This window comes from Macrobrachium nipponense, chromosome 18 (assembly GCF_015104395.2).
Source record: "Macrobrachium nipponense isolate FS-2020 chromosome 18, ASM1510439v2, whole genome shotgun sequence".
NCBI lineage: Eukaryota > Metazoa > Arthropoda > Malacostraca > Decapoda > Palaemonidae > Macrobrachium > Macrobrachium nipponense.
This window is the reverse complement of record NC_087211.1, coordinates 81212552-81232776: the sequence shown is the minus strand read 5'-3', so window position 1 is coordinate 81232776 and position 20225 is coordinate 81212552. Positions and strand designations below refer to the sequence as shown.

General features: G+C 35.7%; 1 protein-coding gene and 1 pseudogene across 2 annotated transcripts in view; both read right to left on the bottom strand.

Annotated features, from left to right (window-relative positions):
- The window catches only part of LOC135197262 (facilitated trehalose transporter Tret1-like), a 56954-nt gene that overhangs the window by 35063 nt on the left and 1666 nt on the right, over window positions 1-20225 (bottom strand). The window contains exons 2-4 of one of the 2 annotated variants that reach the window (XM_064224360.1): window positions 18541-18714; window positions 16393-16489; window positions 14291-14878 (exon numbers count right to left, since the gene is read on the bottom strand). In XM_064224360.1, the coding sequence (XP_064080430.1) occupies window positions 14291-14878; window positions 16393-16489; window positions 18541-18684 (829 nt within the window). In that variant the 5' untranslated portion in view covers window positions 18685-18714. Of the gene's footprint in view, window positions 1-14290; window positions 14879-16362; window positions 16490-18540; window positions 18715-20225 lie in introns of those variants that run through there. The other variant, XM_064224362.1, reaches the window with a different exon arrangement.
- Window positions 943-10250, bottom strand: LOC135197338 (facilitated trehalose transporter Tret1-like; annotated as a pseudogene).

Sequence of the window (20225 nt, the reverse complement as noted above, 5' to 3'; positions counted from 1 at the left end):
AAGCCCCCGTAACCCTCTTGCGGCTTTCGACATACCTCCTCCCTGGGTCTTGGAGTCGATAGAGGTCTAGGCCTAGAGGCATTATGGGGCCGATCTGACGCCTCCTCCACAACACTGGGGGCACGATCACACACTTGCACCGAGCCAGTTTCCAAGGCTTTCACTTTGGTCTCCAGAGTGCGAAGGGACTCCAAAATCATAGAGAGAGCATCCGCTCCTCCCGACACAGAATCAGAGCCCGAAGGCAACACAGGTTTAGCTGGGTTGTAAACACTACAGGTGTTAGTGCAGGAGAAAACATTAGTCTTACCTTTGGAAGAACTTCTTGAGGAAGACCTCCTGATCCTCGCGCTCCAATTTAAGGCGATCGCGCTCCAATTAAGGCGATAGGACTCATATGCTCTCCATTCATCATCAGTCAATTTCTCACATTCCTTGCACCGATGATCAATCAAACAATGAAGACCCCTACAACTCATACATACTGTGTGGGGGTCTACCGATGCTTTCGGTAGCCTCACCTTACAAACAGCACTCACACACACTCTGAAACTCACACCACTTGATCCAGACATATCTTATAGAGAAAAGTCAATCCAAAATCAAAAAACGGTCCACTATCGCGCATGCCAATTCCACAATCCAAATCAATACCAACAAAATCAATCAGATACTTAGAAACGAGTCAAATTCCAAAAAATCCTGAGCAGAGGTCTGTAAACAGATGTTTACCGACCGGCGACAGATATATGAATAGAAAATGGGAATGGTTCCTGATATCCGCCTCCCAGCGGCGGGAATGGGTACTACCACCTGGCCGCCCACTGCGTGTGCCGCGAGTTTTGAAATTTCTGTCAGGCGTCAAAAATAAAATACCAGACTAATATATAAATCTGGTCAGGTAAGTGGCATGAACAAAATTTAGTTTTAATGAATGCACTTAGCTTTCATAATACATGCAAAAGAGAAAAAGGTGCAACATGAAACTGCAATACAATATGAAGAGGCACTATAACTATTTCCCTGCTGTTCTTCATGAACAGAAAATTGCTATGGCTTATGAAAATGGCATTATTGTTTAATATGACACTTATCTATTGAAAGCATAACACACAATATACCCAGTTGTTAAAAGCAACCCAGTCAAAAACTGAACAAGAAGCAGTGTAAAACATTTGATGAAATCACCTACTGTTATTCAACATGACTGAATCTATGAATTTTATTTCTTTGAAAAAAAGAGTAAATATGAAAACCAACCAAGGAAACTTGATTACTGTACATCAAACCTTAAAGTCAAAACACAGAACAAAGGAAGATAGCTAAAATCAACCAAACATTATATTTGTACAGTAATACCTCCTCTTACAGTATTTTTTTTCTGGTATTTTTCACCTTATGGCAGTTTTTTAAATTCTAAAAATACAAAAATCACGTAAAATCAAAATAGTACAGTGCCGTAACGTGATGCTGCATCAAGGTATGGTGTTAGCGGCAAGAATAGGTATCAAGTTAACGGCACTTACGGCACTGTAACTTGATGCAACATGAAGTTATGGCATTGTAAGTGCTGTTAAAGCACTGATGGGTGAAAAACTGATTTACAGCAGAAATCAACTTACTGTGACTGATTCTGACTTAAGCTTAGATTTTCCATATCAATATTAAGCAGAAATATATATTAAATTGCTAATTTACTGTGGAATGTTGTGAAACAAAAATACATTCAATACTTCTTGAAGGTCAAGACTGTTGGAAGGAGGAGATTTGCTGAAATATTCTAAATTTATTGATCTAATCACTTATTTTACATTAACTTTTCTTATAATGCCTGATCTATTTCGAGATGTATCTAATGACAATTTATGAAGAGGGTCCTGCAAGCTGTTTACATAAAATAATCCACAATAGTGCATGCAGGCATTACACCTCATCTCTTACCAGGTACACATTAAATTTTTGGGGTTTTTCTTTACATTAGCATCAATTAAAAGTGTTAAATTTATTAATTAACATTTCATGAAATTGGATTTTTATATTTTGAGTGTTGGAAATTTAGCCTGCTCATATTCACTTCGGTAAACTATTCTATTTATTGTGGTCCATCATTAATTTAAGTCACATACTAACAGCACCATGCTTTCATAATACAATCTGCACAGTTTTCATTGTATATGTTTGTTTGTTTGTTTGTATGGTGTTGTTACATTGCATGGAAACAGTGGTTATTCAGCAACTGGACCAACGGCTTTATATGACTTCTGAACCATGTCGAGAGTGAACTTCTGTCACCAGAAATACGTATCTCTCACCCCTCAATGGAATGCCCGAGAATTGAACTCGTGTCCACTGAGGTGGTAGACCAACACCATACCAACCACGCCACTGAGATGCTCATTGTATAAATGGTTCAGTACTTGAATTATCTTTAGGTTGTGATGTAAGACGGCTACTTTGTATTTACTCTTCCGTGTTGTGACTACCAAAAATCGACAACTCGGCCCTAATCGGAGTACGTATTTCATCACAATGTTTCTAATAAGAATAAAATCCAACCCTGAATAAACCTTTCTACAACCTAAAAATCAACTGGATACATTTGCTTCACATCTAAAGAGAAGTGCAAAGAATGTTCACAGAGAACTTTCCTATATTTTAAGAAATCAGAATGCAAATGGAATGCACAAGCATAATATGTAATGAAACCATTTTATGGAATGATGGATAAAACTGGGAGAACACTATCACAATGCATAAACTACCTTCCATACCAAGAAATCAGTAAGGTAAAGATTCAATGACGGATGATGCTACAATCATGAAACATGCCTGGCCTTCAACCATGAAAAACATTTTTGAAAGTACACTGCATGAATTAGAAAGTTAATTGCAGACTTTTATAGAAGTAAATGGATGAAACTTCCTGTCAATATGCATACTAATCTAAGCATGTTGTAATTTTGCATAAACCAATAGCTGAAACTTTCTTGTGCAAAAATCCTGCTTTATGTATGTCAGAAAATACCAGTCATACTGACAATTCAAATTTTGTATACAATATGAAGCATTAACAAACTTGTGCAAAGGACTGTGTAATTCTAAGTAATTCAAGATATCACTATATCTGGTGTGTATAAAATAATACTTCAATTACATACAAATTGCTTATTAAAAAACAAAACACCCACCTAAACCAGTGGTGTAAAGCATATCCCAGTCTCTAATTTGTTAAAACACTAATAAAAAGTGACAACAGCGTACAGTCTTACAATGTACTTCTATTTTAAACCTGAAGAGATGCAAAAAACCTACAATGATGGGACAGAGCAGGATAAAAGGTCACTTTAAAAAAAAAAAGTATTTTCTACTTTATGTGATTGTACCAGACCAGTAAGCATGATTAATATTAGTGTTATATAAAACAGGTTTTTCACTTTCATTCTGAAGTTGAGTAAAATGAGTAATTCAGAGATGGGTAACTTTACCTTCAACAACAAAAAATTATGCCAATTTAGTAAGCATTAAATATACAAAACTAATTTTGATAGATAATGTGTAATAACTAAATAAACAGATATTGTTAAAAGATTCTGACACAAGGAAGAGGGCTTGACAAACCTTCACCTTGCTCAACCACACCGACTCATGAAATTCAACTTGTGTGGAGGCATGTTCTTGTAGTGACCATACATGTATTAGTTTAGAGCCACTACTACTTACAGCCAAGTTATAAGTTGGCTCCATGTAGCTGCTATCTAACCCCCCAACCAATTGACAATCCACCAGGAATCGGGTTGATGGATAGTTATTGAAGATGAATGTTTAAATGGACCTGGTGGATGGATAGTTATTGAAGATGAATGTTTAAATGGACCTGGTGGATGGATAGTTATTGAAGATGAATGTTTAAATGGATATGATTTATATAAATTGGTACTGTGATGCTAAAGTAATTTGAACCTCTCCTTCCTCACTTAATGAAAATTTGACAAAAATATCTGGGGTGAAATACTTTCTGAATGAAATACAAACCTTATTATGAAGTGCATTTTGTAAGTTTAAATTTACTAAAGCTCTAACCCATGGTAAACTGACTACAGTACTACAACCATCTACAGTACTCTAAGATCTGATTCCATCAAAAATAATGCTGTACTGTAGTATCACATATAAAGATAAAAAACTTTATATTAGGCAAAATATAAGCATCAAAGACAACGTTCTATGAATTGAGATACAACAATTGTCAGATCACACAAAAGAAAATTCAGTAAAATATCACATGCATTCTATCAAAGAAGAATGGACCACTATAGGTAAAGTAATTTAGAAGTAGTATTTGCTTACCTAAACACAACCATCATCTTAGAGTTCATTTCTTCTTCTTGAACTGGAACTGCTTGTTGTATGGCCACCAAAATATGCACTTATCTCTTCCAGTGTTTTACCTTTTGTTTCTGGGACAATACTGACACAGAAGATCAGATTGAGAACACAAATACCAGAGAAGAGCCAGTAAATCCGTGGTCTCCTATTTCATTCTGTGAAAGGAAAATGATTGAGGAGAGACTTTCCTTAGGAGGACTTTAGAATAAAATATATTGTTCATTTGTTTATAAAAAAAATCGTAATATTAAAAAGTTGAGGTTTAATCAGCAATCTTTATGAGAAAGAAAACTGTAGTGCACCAAGTTTCTGTAAAATATATACAATACAGAAAATTGCCTATAGAGGCAGTCCCCAGGTTATTATTCGAAGCCAGAACATTGTAAAAAATCCTAAGAAAACCTTACTTTTAATGCTTTTGGTGCATTCAAAACTATGTAAACTGCATTCTTGTTGCATTTTGCATAAAAAAAACCTTGAAATATTGATTATTTTGCATTTTTGGTGTCATATTTCTTCTGCCAGATCAGCATTGTAGGCGCCGTAAATCTGGAACATGCGTCATAACCCTGGAAATAATTTTTGATGAATATAATTGAAAAGCGCCTTAACCTCGGAACGTTGTAAGCCGAACCCATCGTAACCCAGGGACTGCCTGTATATCAAATTAATTTTTAGCTGAAAGTAACTTTTATAGTCAATGAAGACTCAATGAAGAGTAATTTGATTTGATGTGAAAAGTAACAGAGCTATCTGTTGCACATGAGTATATAAAATATTTACTCACCTTCAATGGCAAGAACATTATTGTTACTATAAATGATAAGCTCCAGTTACACAGTGTCGCTACGCTGGCTGCCACCTCTCTCACGTTAGAGGCAAAAAGCTCACCTGGCAAGAAAAAATAAAAATGATAATTTGGCATAAAATTGAATGCTTAGTCCATTCATTCAGTCATACTGTGCTGTACTTCAAGGATCTGATATGCATCTGTTATCACATAATGATTCAATAAAATTTTTTAAGTCTTGTTAAAATATATTTTTCAAATCTTATCACACCTAGTTCCTTCATTTGCTTTTAATCTAGAAGGCAGCTGATCAAGTAAATATATATATACTGGAGGGGACCCTACTATATCAAAGGCCTTCACCCACAAATGCAAATTTTAATTACAATAAAGAATTTGTAAATTAGTCTATGGTATTCTGCCATTCTGCTTCTTTTCCCTATTATTTTTTTGAACCTCTGGTTAAACATTTTGGTTACAGATCTGAAAATCGGTTTTGTTTTTATGGACTGCTTTTATTCAACTGTCTTTTACAAGGAGCTTTTCAATTTCTTCCTCTTCTCCTTATGACAAAATATTTATTTCTCCTGACATTTTACTTCTGACTCATGACCATTCTACTTTAGACATTCTACCCATTCTTTAAAGTTTATACAGATCTAGATTTTTCTCACATCTGGTTCTCATAAATTTAGAATAAATATTTTGCAAATGCTTTTCTTTGATTTATATATTGTTCTCAAATCTCAATCACTTGAAATAGTGTATAAAAAATTACAATGAAGAATCTACCACAACTATTTTTGTAAGCTTACGTACTCATCATAAGCCATGGGATGGGTCCATAACCATACGAAAAGGAAAGAATGTAAGTTATAAGGGCCACAAGTGGTAACCATCCTAAAGTTGCAACAGCCCAGGTCTCATCCACCATCTTCTCATAAAAGAAGATGCCCAATACGACTGCCAAAGAGAAAAGTAACATTAGATATACAACTTCCTTACAAAACAAACTCATATCTTGGTGAAACTCAATCATTATCAAAATCCATTTCTGAGTGAAAACTAAAATCACTTAACAAAATATGCTAACATTTTCATGATATATTTTTGCCTTTTGCATGGTAAAAATGGAAATATAAGTTTCGTTTCCCAGTTGTAAATCTAGACACAAACCTAATGAAAGAGCCATGACAGATGACGATGCAATAAGCAGCAGTTTTGCGGCCAGCTTTGTCCATAACAACAACGGCAAATAAAGTGGCTGCTACTTGCACAACGCTGATTATGATGGAACAGTAAGCAGCTTGCAAGGTTGATCCAGCATCCTACAAAATCAAAACACTTCAAGTGAACTTCAGGGCACCTGTAAACTTAGCAAAGTTCAGTCTTTCATTAACTTTAATGTAATTATATGAAGCTTCAAAAGCTAACCAAAGAAAAGTGATTAGATACAAAAAGATCAAAACTTTAATGAATATTTAGATGAAGGAGGGAAAACTATAAAACTATTGGAAATTAAGAGAAGAGTATATCATTGAGTTTATGACAATTCAAAACATAAAAACTTCAAAAGCCTATGTATTCTGAAAGGTCTGAAAACTTCATGGGAAATAACATAAAAACTTCAAAAGCCTATGTATAAGAAGAAACAATTTTGTCACAGGTTACTGTGACCAAAAAAAACTCCAGTACCTCATCTCACCCTGAACATTTTTCCTTCCAAAATGGCAACATTTATAATAATTACAAAAATGTACTAGATGTTCAACTAAATTTATGAAGGGAAAGATTATAAATGGAAACTTACAGCACAAACATGGAATCTTTTAAATTAATCTTTTCAGAGACTGACGAAATAAAACTAAAATTTCTCTAAAACTTCCTTTGCTCAATAAATTTCTTCTTTCCATGCACTCCCTCCTACAGAATTTATGATACCCTATGAAAATGTTGCATGGACAGGGTATCACCAGACTCAATACTACTAGAATAAGAACATTTGGTGCTATAAGGGTTTAAAAGTAGCTCTGGTATGATTTTTTGTTAATTTATTTTACAAAATTCATCCACGTTGAGATTTTTTGGGATGTGATACTTTATGGTCAGTGATATATATTTTCCACATACAATTCCTCGAAATAACCACAATATTGGCGTTTTTCTGTGCCCACTCTCAATGCACAATCAACTGGGATGTGAATGTCAGTCAACATTCATAATCCTTCACTCTTAATAATAATAAGAAAATGTATAAATGAACATTATTCACTTTAGAAAATATAGTATTTGCCATCCTAATTCTTGTGATCGTGAGATGAAATTTAATAACACAATTCATAAAAAACTCAATAACTAGTTTTTTTAAAACCCAAAACCCTTATTGTACAAGACATGTTTTGCCTATTAGCTTTGATCACAAGTCACTTAATTTTTTTCTAGTACATATTATAAAATGTACATACATATATTTATTCTAAGAGAATCTGGCATAAGGAGGACTGCAGTCCGGAACGGTGTTGACTCATGAAACATTTGTCAAAACAAATTATGAACTGAGCTGTTCAATAAATGTCTGTAATGAAGAAGCAATGATTTCTTTCCAGTGCTCTGAGTGTTAAGAGAAGATGGAGAGACTGCATTCAAAAAGACATGAGACATGTAGAAACAGACAAAAAGAGGACACTAGATAAAAACCCTGCAAAATGCTCATTAAAAACAGCAACCCTCACCTAGGGATTAAGCTAAGAAGATGATCTTTAAACTTAGCCCTTCCAACCATGAGACAACTCAAGCATTGTGACATCATCCTAACATCCCATACACTAAAAACTATGCTCATTAGCGATTCTTTAAGAATTTGCAATCTTAGGTATGCCACAAAGCTAAGGATATACAAAAATGAGAACGGAGGTGTTGAAAAAGCATTGCACCATTATTAGCTGAAAGTGTTATGCTGTTACAAACATACATCTCTATTAATAGGAAAGCTACTACCATCATCACCATTGCAAGTTGCTCAACCATATTATCAACTCCAAAAAACAGTACAAGTATCACTAGGCTGGCTGATAGAGTTTTACTGCCACCTCTTGTTAGTGCTTTGCTGATGGAAGAGAATAAATATGAATGAATACAGAAAACAATGAAGAAATATGATAACAAAAACCCAGTTCTAAAACAACAGTACAAAGTTTAAATATACATAATCGGCTTGTAGGTAACAATATGTGTGAAAGTTCAAAAATGCAGTAGCATTAGAATACAAAAATTTCTCAAGGGAAGAGCATGAAGAACAAGACAGTAATAACTAAAGAAATAAAAAATAGCAATGAGACACTCATATATCCATAACAAAATGAAAGGAGTATAGCATATTCTGATACTTTTGCTTTTGAATAATTCATATCTCAAAAGAAAGCGATCTGGTGCTGTATGGTTTTCAAGGTAATACTAAGAAAAAAAATAGAAAAACAAGTCCAACCTTTACTTTATGAACATTTAATTCATATAAAACTTCCTCATTCTCACCATTACCTGGAGGGGACATTGCATAGAGAATACTACTTTATATTTTGCAGTTAATTTTGTGACTAAATCTTTCAGATTCTAGTCAACATTCAGAAGAAATCAATTGTTCAGGCTGTATTGAGTAACTAGTATTATAAATGTGGACAATGAAAGTTATTTATTAAAGGATTATTCAGCAAAAAATCAATAAAAGATCTTCCTCGGTTCAGAAGGACTTCACAGGGATGTTCTCTCAAGCGTGTACATGCTTGGGAGAACATCCCTGTACTATATATTTAAAGCATGAATTACAGTACATACTACCACACCTTTAAAAACATACTGGCACATCCCCCTTAAATCTGTTTGCAGAACATGCAGAAAATAACATCAAAGGCACAACTTACCTGGAATATTATAGACAAATTGAAAAGCACAGGATTAATGCCTGAGAACTGTTGGAAGAACATGAGAGCGATAGATATAAGCAAAGGTTTCAAGTTATACGGTTTAAGCAGATCTCGAAAAAGATGCCCTTAATTACGCTTTGTGACTTCTTCTATGGATTCTCGTATCATGTCCAGCTCCGTTGGATGTTGTAGTTTGAACCTGAAAGTAATAAGATGATAAATTTTTAGTTGCTAGGAAACTTTTCTCTGGTACTATATCTGGCGAGTAATGTGCTAATGTGATTCATCTGCCAAAGAGGGAAGCCAATAATACGGGAATTTTGATGATAATTATGCACATATTTACAAAGTAAGTCAAATAAGAAGGACATGATCTGTGTTTATATATTTTATCCAATATAGAACAATTTTAGGTTTTAGTCAAATCGACGATATGGCCAACGTTTCATTTGACTTCAATTGAATATGGTCACGGCAGTGGTTTGGAGTAGAATGATGAGGCTGGTGGCGTCTACTATTTTATAGTCAATGGATCAGCCGGGGGCAGGTCCCACGTTGAATTTTCATTGGCTGGTGGCACAATGCTGGTCTCCTATTGGCTGGAGAAAGTTCCTTGCAAACCACTTCTTAAGGTTGCATGTCACTGTTGCTTGAATTCGCATTGGCTTTGGCTGTGTGTGGGGGATGCTCACCTCAACAGGCATCTAAGGGCGGGTCACAACGTCATCACCCCTCCCCCCCCCCCCCCGTGACATCACACTCCAGCATCATTGGTCCGCCAGGCTGCAGCGACGCGACCTTCAAGCCTGAGAGGTGGCTGGCAGGGAACTTTCTCCAGCCAATAGGAAACCAGCATTGTTCCACTAGCCAATGAAAATTCAGCATGTGACCTGCCCCCTGCTGACCCATCAACTATAAAATGAGTAGACCCCACCATCATCATCATTCTACTCAAAATCATTGCTGTGACCATATTCAGTTGAAGTAGAATGAGATGTTGGCCATATCGTTGATTTAACTGAAATTGTCTGTATTGTATAAGATGCTATATAACTATACATCATGTCCCCCTTACCTGACTTACTTTGTAAATACATAAGTATATTGACAAAATTCCCGTATATTGACTTCTCCCTTCGGATGATGAAACACATCGCCACGTTACTCACCAGATGTAGTACCAGAGAAAAAAGCAGTACTAATCAGAAATACAGAGACGACCCTCTACAAGATTAATGCAACTGATGCAGCAATCACTTTCAACAGTACATATCTGAAAGAGGATCTCTTGCCAGTATTATTACATATTACTCTTATTATTAAGTATTATCATCATTATTGTTGATGTTGTTGTTGTTGTTATTATCATTAGTAAAACATACAGTAGCATGAGTCTTGAAATGGAGTAACAAATGCACAGCTATGTATGGGTAAATATATTTAGAAATAAATCTCAACAAAGAGCTTTCGGGAATCAGTTCAATTCCCTTTTCAATCAAACAGATCTACAGTAATTCTGGTTAAAAGTTACCAGCAGAGACATTGAACACCCTTACAGAATTCCTCATCAGTGATCCATATATACTAAGGAACACTGGCCAGGTAGTATTGGAATCTTTGCTCTTAACCTTTGACCAATATAGAATGTATGCAAATTATGCTGGTTTTTTTAATAGACAACCATTTATTTCCAACTCTGTAGCTGTTTTTAAGAATTATTATTGTCATTATTATTATTATTATTAATATTTAAGAAGCAGACCCTCTCTCAAGCATACCTTATTAAAAGTAATGGCTACTTCAGCAGCATTACACTTGTAGAGATTCTTCTCTATTTTGCGAATAGCGGCTTTTTCCGTGCTACTTAAACAGGCTAGTAGAATGCCTATAGAGGTCATGATCAAATACAGTGTCAAAATAGGTGTATATATTTGAATTTTACAGATAAACTATGATACCATAGTCATCAAAGTCATTAATAATTTTCTCTCTCTCTCTCTCTCTTTCTTAAAGCGAGCTTTCGTCTGGAGCTGCCAGACATCCTCGGGCTGGGAAGCTGAGGGTGGACTGATCTTGGTGTGGTGTCTGTCCTCCTTATATCTGTGCTTGACAGCAGGGAGGGGGTCTGCCCCATGCTTGTCTCCTATTGGCTGGTGGTGGTGAGTCTTCGTTTTCATTGGTTGCCTGAGCCAGGTCCCAAGCTACTTTCTTCGAGCCGATGGTTGCGATGCTGCAGATCCTGCAGCCGTCTGGACCTCCTGAGCAGCGCTGTAATGTTAACCCTTAAACGCCGGAGCGGTAAATAAAAAAATGACTCCCGTATGCCGGATGGGTTTGAGAGTGAGCGCGTAAGCGGAAAAAATATTTTTTTCAAAAATCACAGCGCGCTTAGTTTTCAAGATTAAGAGTTCATTTTTGGCTCCTTTTTTTGTCATTGCTTGAAGTTTAGTATGCAACCATTCAGAAATGAAAATAATTATCATTATCATATATAAATAATGCGATATATGATAGCGCAAAAAACAAAATTTCATATATAATTGTATTCAAATCGCGCTGTGCACAAAACGGTTGAAGGTAACAAGTTACTTTTTTTTTCGTTGTAATGTGCACTAAATTGCGATCATTTTGATATATAACACATTGTAAAACAATAAAAGCAACACAGAGAAAAATATTATCACAAAATAATGCATGAATTCGTAACGCGCTTACGTAAACACATATATTTTTCAAAAATTCACCATAAATCTAAATATTGTCCTAGAGACTTCAATATGTTTCAGAATGAAGACAAATGATTGAATATTACTATACTGTAAGAATATTAGCTTACAAATGCAGTTTTCGACCATATCTGACGAGCTAAAGTTGACCGAATGTCGAATTTTTTATATATATATTTTTTTATATGCAATTATTTCGGAAATAAGAAAAGCTACAACTTTAAAATATTTTTCGTTTTATTCTACATGAAATTGCGCACATTTTTTCATATATAAAACTCTATGAAATGCCTAATATGAAAACGGAGCAAATATTCCGAGAATGGGACTTACGCATTTCGGAGATTTGTGGCGGAGAATCCGCGCGCAGAGGGAAGAAAGTTTTTTTATTTTTTTTAAAAATTCACCATAAATTTAAATATTGTGCTAGAGACTTCGAATTTGTTTCACGATGAAGATAAATGACTGAATATTACTAGACTGTAAGATTTTTATCTTACAATTGCGTTTTTCGACCATTTCGGTAGAGTCAAATTTGACCGAACGTGGTTTTTTTTCTAATTTATCGTGATTTATATGCAAATATTTCGAAAATGAGAATAGCTACAACCTTCAACTATTTGTTGTTGTATTATACATGAAATTGCGCACATTTTCATATATAAAACGTTATGTAACGGCTAATTTAAAATGGTGCAAACATTACCACAATCGCACGTATGATTTTTTTTCGGAAGTTACCGCGCAGACGTAAAGAAAATGTATTTTTTTCATAAATTCACCATAAATCAAAATATTGTGCTAGAGACTTCCAATTTGTTGCAAATGAAGGTAAATGCTTGAATATTACTAGAATATAGGCGTTTTAGCTTACAATTGCGTTTTTCGACCATTTCGGTAGAGTCAAAATTGACCGAAGGTTGAAAATTTGTCACTTATCATTTTTATATGAAAATATTTCAAAATTGATAAAAGCTACAACCATGGGTTGTTTTTAGTTGTATTGTGCATGAAATTGCGCACATTTTCATATATAAAACTTTATGTAACGGCTAATTTAAAATAGTGCAAACATTACCACAATCGCATGTATGATTATTTTCGGAAGAGTTACCGCGCGGACGTAAGGAAAAAGTTTTTTCATAAATTCACAATAAATCGAATATTGTGGCTAGAGACTTCCAATTAGTTGCAAAATTAAGTTAAATGATTGAATATTACTAAAATATAAGAGTTTTAGCTTACAATTGCGTTTTTCGACCATTTCCGAGTCAAAGTTGACCGAAGGTTGAAATTTTGGCACTTATCGTTATTTATATGAAAATATCTTAAAACTGATAAAAGCTACAATCATGAGTATTTTTGTTGTATTCTACATAAAAATGCGCACATTTTCATATATAATACTCTATGTAACGGCTAATTTAAAATGGTACAAAAATTATGTCAAAGTGACGAAATAATTTCAGAGATGTGTCACAGATACTTTTTGGTGCGGCAAGAAAGAAATTCGCGCTTGCGCGCCTGCGTAACGATTGTAAACAAAACAACACCTTGGTCCGTGAACTCCAGCATCTCCAAGGCGCGTGATTCAAGAGTTTTCGGCTGGTAGGCCTAAAAGTATTTTTTCCGCGAATTTTTATTTTTAAAAAAAACTTTTGTATGTCGACGTAAAATACGTCCAGTCGGCACCCGATAGCAAAAAAATGTCGACGTAAAATACGTCCAGTCGGCGTTTAAGGGTTAATGGGCATTGCGCTATGCTGTGGGACGTCACTGCTAACGTGATCGGAAGATAACGCCCCCAAACGAGGTACTCCTGCAGCCGAAGGAAATCAAATTAGCTGTGACGTCCCACAGCGTAGCGCAACGCCCATCAACGTTACAGCACCGCTCAGGAGGTCCAGACGGCTGCAGGATCTGCAGCATCGCAACTATAGGCTCAAAGAAAGTAGCTTGAGACCTGGCTCAGGCAACCAATGAAAACGAAGAATCACAGCCACCAGCCAATAAGAGACAAGCATGGGGCAGACCCCCAACTGTCAACCACAGATATAAGGAGGACGGACACCACACCAAGATCAGTCCACCCTCAGCTTCCCAGCCCGAGGATGTCTGGCAGCTTCAGACGAAAGCTCGCTTCAAGAAAGAGAGAGAGAGAAAATCGTTAATGACTTTGATGACTATGGTATCGTAGTTTATCTGTAAAATTCAAATATATATATATAGTACACCTATTTTGACACTGTATTTGATCATGACCTCTATAGGCACTCTACTAGCCTGTTTAAGTAGCACGGAAAAAGCCGCTATTTGCAAAATAGAGAAGAATCTCTACAAGTGTACTGCTGCTGAAGTAGCCATTACTTTTAATAAAGTATTATTAATATTATTATGTTATTAATATTATTATGGTTACTGATACTCTGTGAATAACTTGAACTACAGTGCATATCAACAAGACTTACCTCTAAAGTATTGTAATGATGCTGCTGCCTTATCTTCTTTGCCTTTTGTTAAAAGATATACAGGAGATTCTTTCACGAAGAACAGCAAAATGAAGTAGAGGGCTGGAGGAATAGCACACAGCCCAGCTAAGAGTTCCCACGAGCTAACAAAAGCGCCAATCCCCATAGCGTAGAGTACCCCAAGAGTAACCATCAGTTGAAAACTTGACCCCAGAATCCCTCTTATGCTGGCAGAGGCATATTCACCGATGTATGTTGTGATGACCATAGAAGAAACTCCACTACAGAACCCCGTGACGATACGTCCAACCATCAACATGGCAAAGTTTTTAGCAAAGGCAATGAGGAGCCATCCAGACACAAAAGGCACACTGGATGCCATCATGGTCCCTTTTCTGCCGATGGTGGTGAGGCCAATGCCGCACACCGGGCCCCCGAATATTGCCCCGAGTGCCATTGATGATCCAAACCAATTATTCTCTTCATCAGTGAGAGTTGGTCCGCCGTCTGTCGAGTTGGCCATCAACAAAGGTCCAGCAGGAGATGCATATCCAATGACACAGCCCATGCTGAAAGCTCCTATGGTTACTGTAAATACAAAATTTCATTAGTGAGATGATATAGTACTGTAATTCATTTTATTTCTAAAAACGTGAAAAATCAAACTACATACTGTTTTTCTGGGCATCTTCATCGCTAAATTAATGATCAATGATAACTAAATTCTTAAATAAACTGAATACACTATTACCGTACTGTATAAACTGGTACGTATTTTAAATATATAAATACAAGAGCTTACCCTGTCATCACACATCCACCTGTAAGAGCCTCTTGTTACCAAGTCTCCAAATTGAGGACTTTTCAGGGCAAACAATAATTGAGATACACAGATCAATTCATTCACTAATCAAGTAGTTTCTGTCAGAAAATGGCTACATCTTACCAAATGGACATATGTAAGTACTCTGAGGAGCATTAGTTAAGGAATCCAAAAGATAACTGCACAACAAATCTAGTGTAAAAGATATACTATACTGTATCATCAAATCTCACTAACCCCAAGACTATAATACATCTTATGCACAAATTGTTAGGGAGGCATAGTTTCCATGACATTGATACATCTTAATACTTCACAATTCACGATAATGAGAGATAAAAAAAATCTTCAGCAAAAGTTCTGACAAGAAACATACACACCTTAAAAGTTACTGGTTAATAAGTCACACTGGGATACCTATTCTTTAAACTATTATTTTTTATCTGCATGACATTTACAGAACAACAGTAAATTACAAGTTTTATCCTGCTAACAATTTGCTTCCAATGTTCCCCACAGTTTGGTAACCAGAGTGAATTAGTGGAAAAAATAAAAATCATTTGCAAGTTCAAATTACATAAAATACAAAAACCTACAATCATATATGAAAACCTTGCACTCATGCAACAGTGTTAGTTAGAAAGTTTTACTTTTAAAGACAAGTCTTTTGCTACACTTGAACAATTTAAATTCTTATTAATAAACAGTTCTATAAAATCAGCAGAGCTAGGCTGGAAATTTCAAACATGCTACACATAAACACAACAGGTTTTTGTCAAGTTAACTTGCTTTATTTTTTTTAATGATAAAACTTATGAGACAGTTTTCTTGGACTGAATATTTGAAAAATGCAAAATGAAAGGAATAGAGTAAAATATAGAATTTAGGCCAAATACCAAGCCCCGGGACCTATGAGGAAGACCTCATAGTTGCACTATGAATTAATTATTAGAAGAGGGTAGAAAGTAAGGTGGAAAGAGAATATGAAATGAGGTACAGTAAAAGGAATGAAACAGGTTGCTACTGGGGGCCAAAGGATACTGCAAAGAACCTTAAGTAATGCCTGCCTACAGTGCACTGCATGAGGTGCACTGATGGCACTCTACCTTCCTATGGGAGCAAAATGATAAGAATGACCAGTAATCAGGAAGCTGAACAGTCAACTATTTCTTGCCAAAGGAATATCTACTACTGTTGGTTATTACAATATGTACTTGCAAACATTTCTAAGCATAAATAAGTATCGTACCTTATTACTAAGAATAAATAAAATAATCACCAATTGCAGCTGTGAGGTACTGAGGAAGTAGGGAAGGCTTAGGCCCTACCAGTCTTATGGTTTCACTGTCGTCCATCATTAGATTCTCTTGGCTAACCTACAAGGATATAAATACATAATGATACTGTGGCAATAAAGAGAATACTGTAAAACTTGTGCTCATAACAAAAGATTAGGAAATGTTTTCTAAAATTCTCGCATATTTATTTCTGGCAATAGTAAATGCCAAAGTGATAGGAAGTGTAATTTTGTCCAAAAATGTTAAGATATCAATCGAATGTTTTATATTAGGTTTTATTGTTATGTAGTATTACATTTATTACCGTAGCACATTTCAATATTTATTTTATATTTCCATACACAGCAAACAAATATTTTAAAACACACTTTCCACTTAACATTGAAATGAACAATACCAAACTCAAGTTAGTGTCAGGACATCAATTATTTTTTACCATAACTTTTGCATTCCCATAACTTTTGCATTCGTCCTGTAGATGAATTTTTTACATTCATGAAAACTGTACATTCTTTTTTATGTAAAGTAACACTTATATGCACATGTTATTCATAGTTAAGCAAGAAAGGCAGTACAAATGAAAATTCATTCTTAAAGAAAAGAAACTAAATGCATGTGTAGGTATGCAGTCGGCGTATACACAGCAGTACAGTCAACCCCCGCTATTTACGGACTCTGGATTCACGGATTTCTCTATGGACCTTCTATACTCTGTTTTTTTCCATCTGTCCATCTGCCTGTGGTGTTTTTGTATGGTAACACTGCGTCCCGGGCTTTAGATAATTACATTCAACTTACATTAAATGATTATAATAATATCCTATTTCGAATATTAACGGTGTAATTCGCATACAGTAAATTATTAAAACACTTTTCAGTTGCAAATGTACACCCAGATATCCTTTTATTTACCTAAAACTTACACATAGCGTAACTATCTAAAGCCCGGGACGCAGTGTTACCATACAAAAACACCACAAGCGGATGGACAGATGGAAAAAAACAGAGTATAGTACACCCATTATTCACTGGAAATTTGTGTATTCGCAGTATTTTTCTGTGAGAAATATCCACAAATTACTGAATTTTCATATTAAATTTCATAGTTAAATGCACTTGAACTAACAAAATAGGCAGTTTTAAATGTTTTTTTTTCACGGATTCTAACTATTCGTGGGGGTGTGGTACGCATCCCTCGTGAATACAGGGGTCCACTGTAGTTTCTTTGTACATTAATGGTGGGTATCCAAAAGAACAAACATTCTGTTCTTGACTTTCAGTACATTATCCAATAAAATGCATTTACAGCTAACAATATTTTTGACTTATGACAGGTTTTCAGAACGTAATCCTATCTAGCTAAGGGAGCTTTTGTGGTATAATTGGCACTGCTATATGGACAAGAAACAAGACATGATAATGTAACTAATATTTACCAACCAGATTTTTACACCTTGAAAACAAAGCTTTTACAATAGTATTGGGGGTTAGAAGGCACAATATAATGAAAAATACTACCAAAAGGCAAATTATGCAAGTTCCATCCGTGGATAAGATAACGATGAAGGGGTTAAGACAAAGAATTGGACATATCCATTGTAACAGCCAAGGGAAAATAGTAAGTGATAATGCTAATTGGGCTACTGATAAACAACACAAGCACATGAGTTGGAAGACCCACACTCTGTAGTACTTAGCTTAGAACTGTAAGATGGGAGGGTGGAAATGAGTGGAGATTTTTAGAAGTGTAAGCACATGATAGTTACTTAAATATTATCTCTCATGCAAAATCAGCTGCGAGTTCTGATAAGCAATCTAAAGGCTGATGTATAAAATTACAAAATGTAATCACTACATCCAACTACCAGAATAACATTTCATGGAGAACTTTAAATTCACATACTTTTTCCTAGGTATACATTGATTCGCATACTTCTTCCTAGGTATACAAATCAATGTCTTTTATGTGGGAGTATTCCTTAGCTTCCACTTTGCTTGACAAATTACCACCATTTAACTAGCTTTCTATCAGGTTTTAGTGACCAATTCCCACTCATACTGAGGAATACTCCAACACAGAAGGTGGCAGTTTGTATTCCTATAGGAACAAATGACAGTACATAACAAACCCCTGACAAATAACCGCCGGACGATATAAGGGGCTGGTGCTCCTCGTTCCCTGGTGCCCTGGGTTCCTCTTCCTCTTCTTCCTCGACTACTGCCTCCTCCTTTTCCCATGGACTCCATTCGCCATCATCCTCATTGTCTGCCATACTGCTATCTTATCATGTTACCTCATAACCCTGGAATGCAGTGGAAGGCTTATGAAATAAACACTATTGAAACCCATCACAATGGAGGTTGTGGTTAGGCCGTGCTTATCAGTTATTGTAAAATCCATAATTCAAGCTTGAAAATAAAAGGAACATTTGCATCACTGCTGGCACTAAATAACAGATAATATGCAAGATTGAGTCTAATTTGATAAACGTAATGGTGACTTTTTATGAGCAATACAGCGTGTTGCTATGCCTGCGGTGTACAGTACTATGAAATCTCTGTTACCAAAAGTTGCTTTAAAAAGCATAAGTTTTAAAGCAATTTCTATATTCCTGTTTCTAACAACTAAAGCCTTTCGTTCATAAGTATTTAGCAGCAAGAAATTTGGGGTTAAAACTGAAGACTACTGACACGCCCCTCTGGTTCAGTAAGCTTACATGTAAAATATGAACATAAAAATACAAAGGAGAGTAAATGTCATAAACATAAACAAAAGAAATAAACATAGGGTAAATAAAAACATGTAAAAGACAGCAAATATTCTGATCGGTGACTGGCAGGAACCTGGCTGCAGTAGCAGTCTTCAGTTTTACCACACACTCTACATAAAACATAAAAGGTGACTAATCCTACAGTTTAGGGGTCCAAATTCACTGCTCCCTTGAGTGAGTCTGTTTAAGTTTTCTTTCCTATTTTCAATTTCTTGTTTTGACAATCTACAAACAGAAATACATTGGAAAAAAAAAGCAGTTTATCTGCTGACAGAAGCAAAGATTGTAAAAAATAATGGGAATAAAGCTTCACACCTAAAGCAAATTGTGTTTGTGGAGTGAGTGCTCAGGAACCAGGTAGGAACGTGGCACGGGCTCTTGCTATTAAGCAGCCACTTTTTTGTTAAATCTACAATTTTCTCAATACTCTATGGGGGGGGTTGTCCATACCACTCAAGACATGTTTTTCTTTATTTATGTTCACCCTTTATTTCCTTTGTTCTTTTACCATCTCTGCTCCTGTAAGAAGATAGGCTGCTAATTTTTTTCATTGCTTTTTGTGATTCAATAAATAGTTAATAAATCTGGGTGCTGATCTGAACTTTACATAGTGCAGTGAATTTGGACCCCTAAACTGTAGGATTACCAAAAGATGATGACATGTATCCCTATAGAAGCAACGACAATGGCCCAAGACCAGGCCTAAGTAGCTCAGTTAATTATGGTATGCGCTACTTGGTAGTATGGTGATACCAAGATGAATATGCAAGCTTAGTTCACTGAGAAGCCTGGACCGATGTACAAAACAATAAGACATAGGGCTAAGCTTGGCAACTTTAGACATCTTTGGCTAATCTACTTGCCAAGAGACGCTTGGCCTACGCCCATCGACAATTAACACACGAGGTGCTGCGTGTCGCTAGAATCAATGCCTTATATGTTGCATACGGGCGAAGGCAGTATGTACTACCTAGGATAAATGACTGAACAGCAACAGAGCGGCCACTGATCACCGAATGCGGCCACCTTCCCAAAAAAGTACT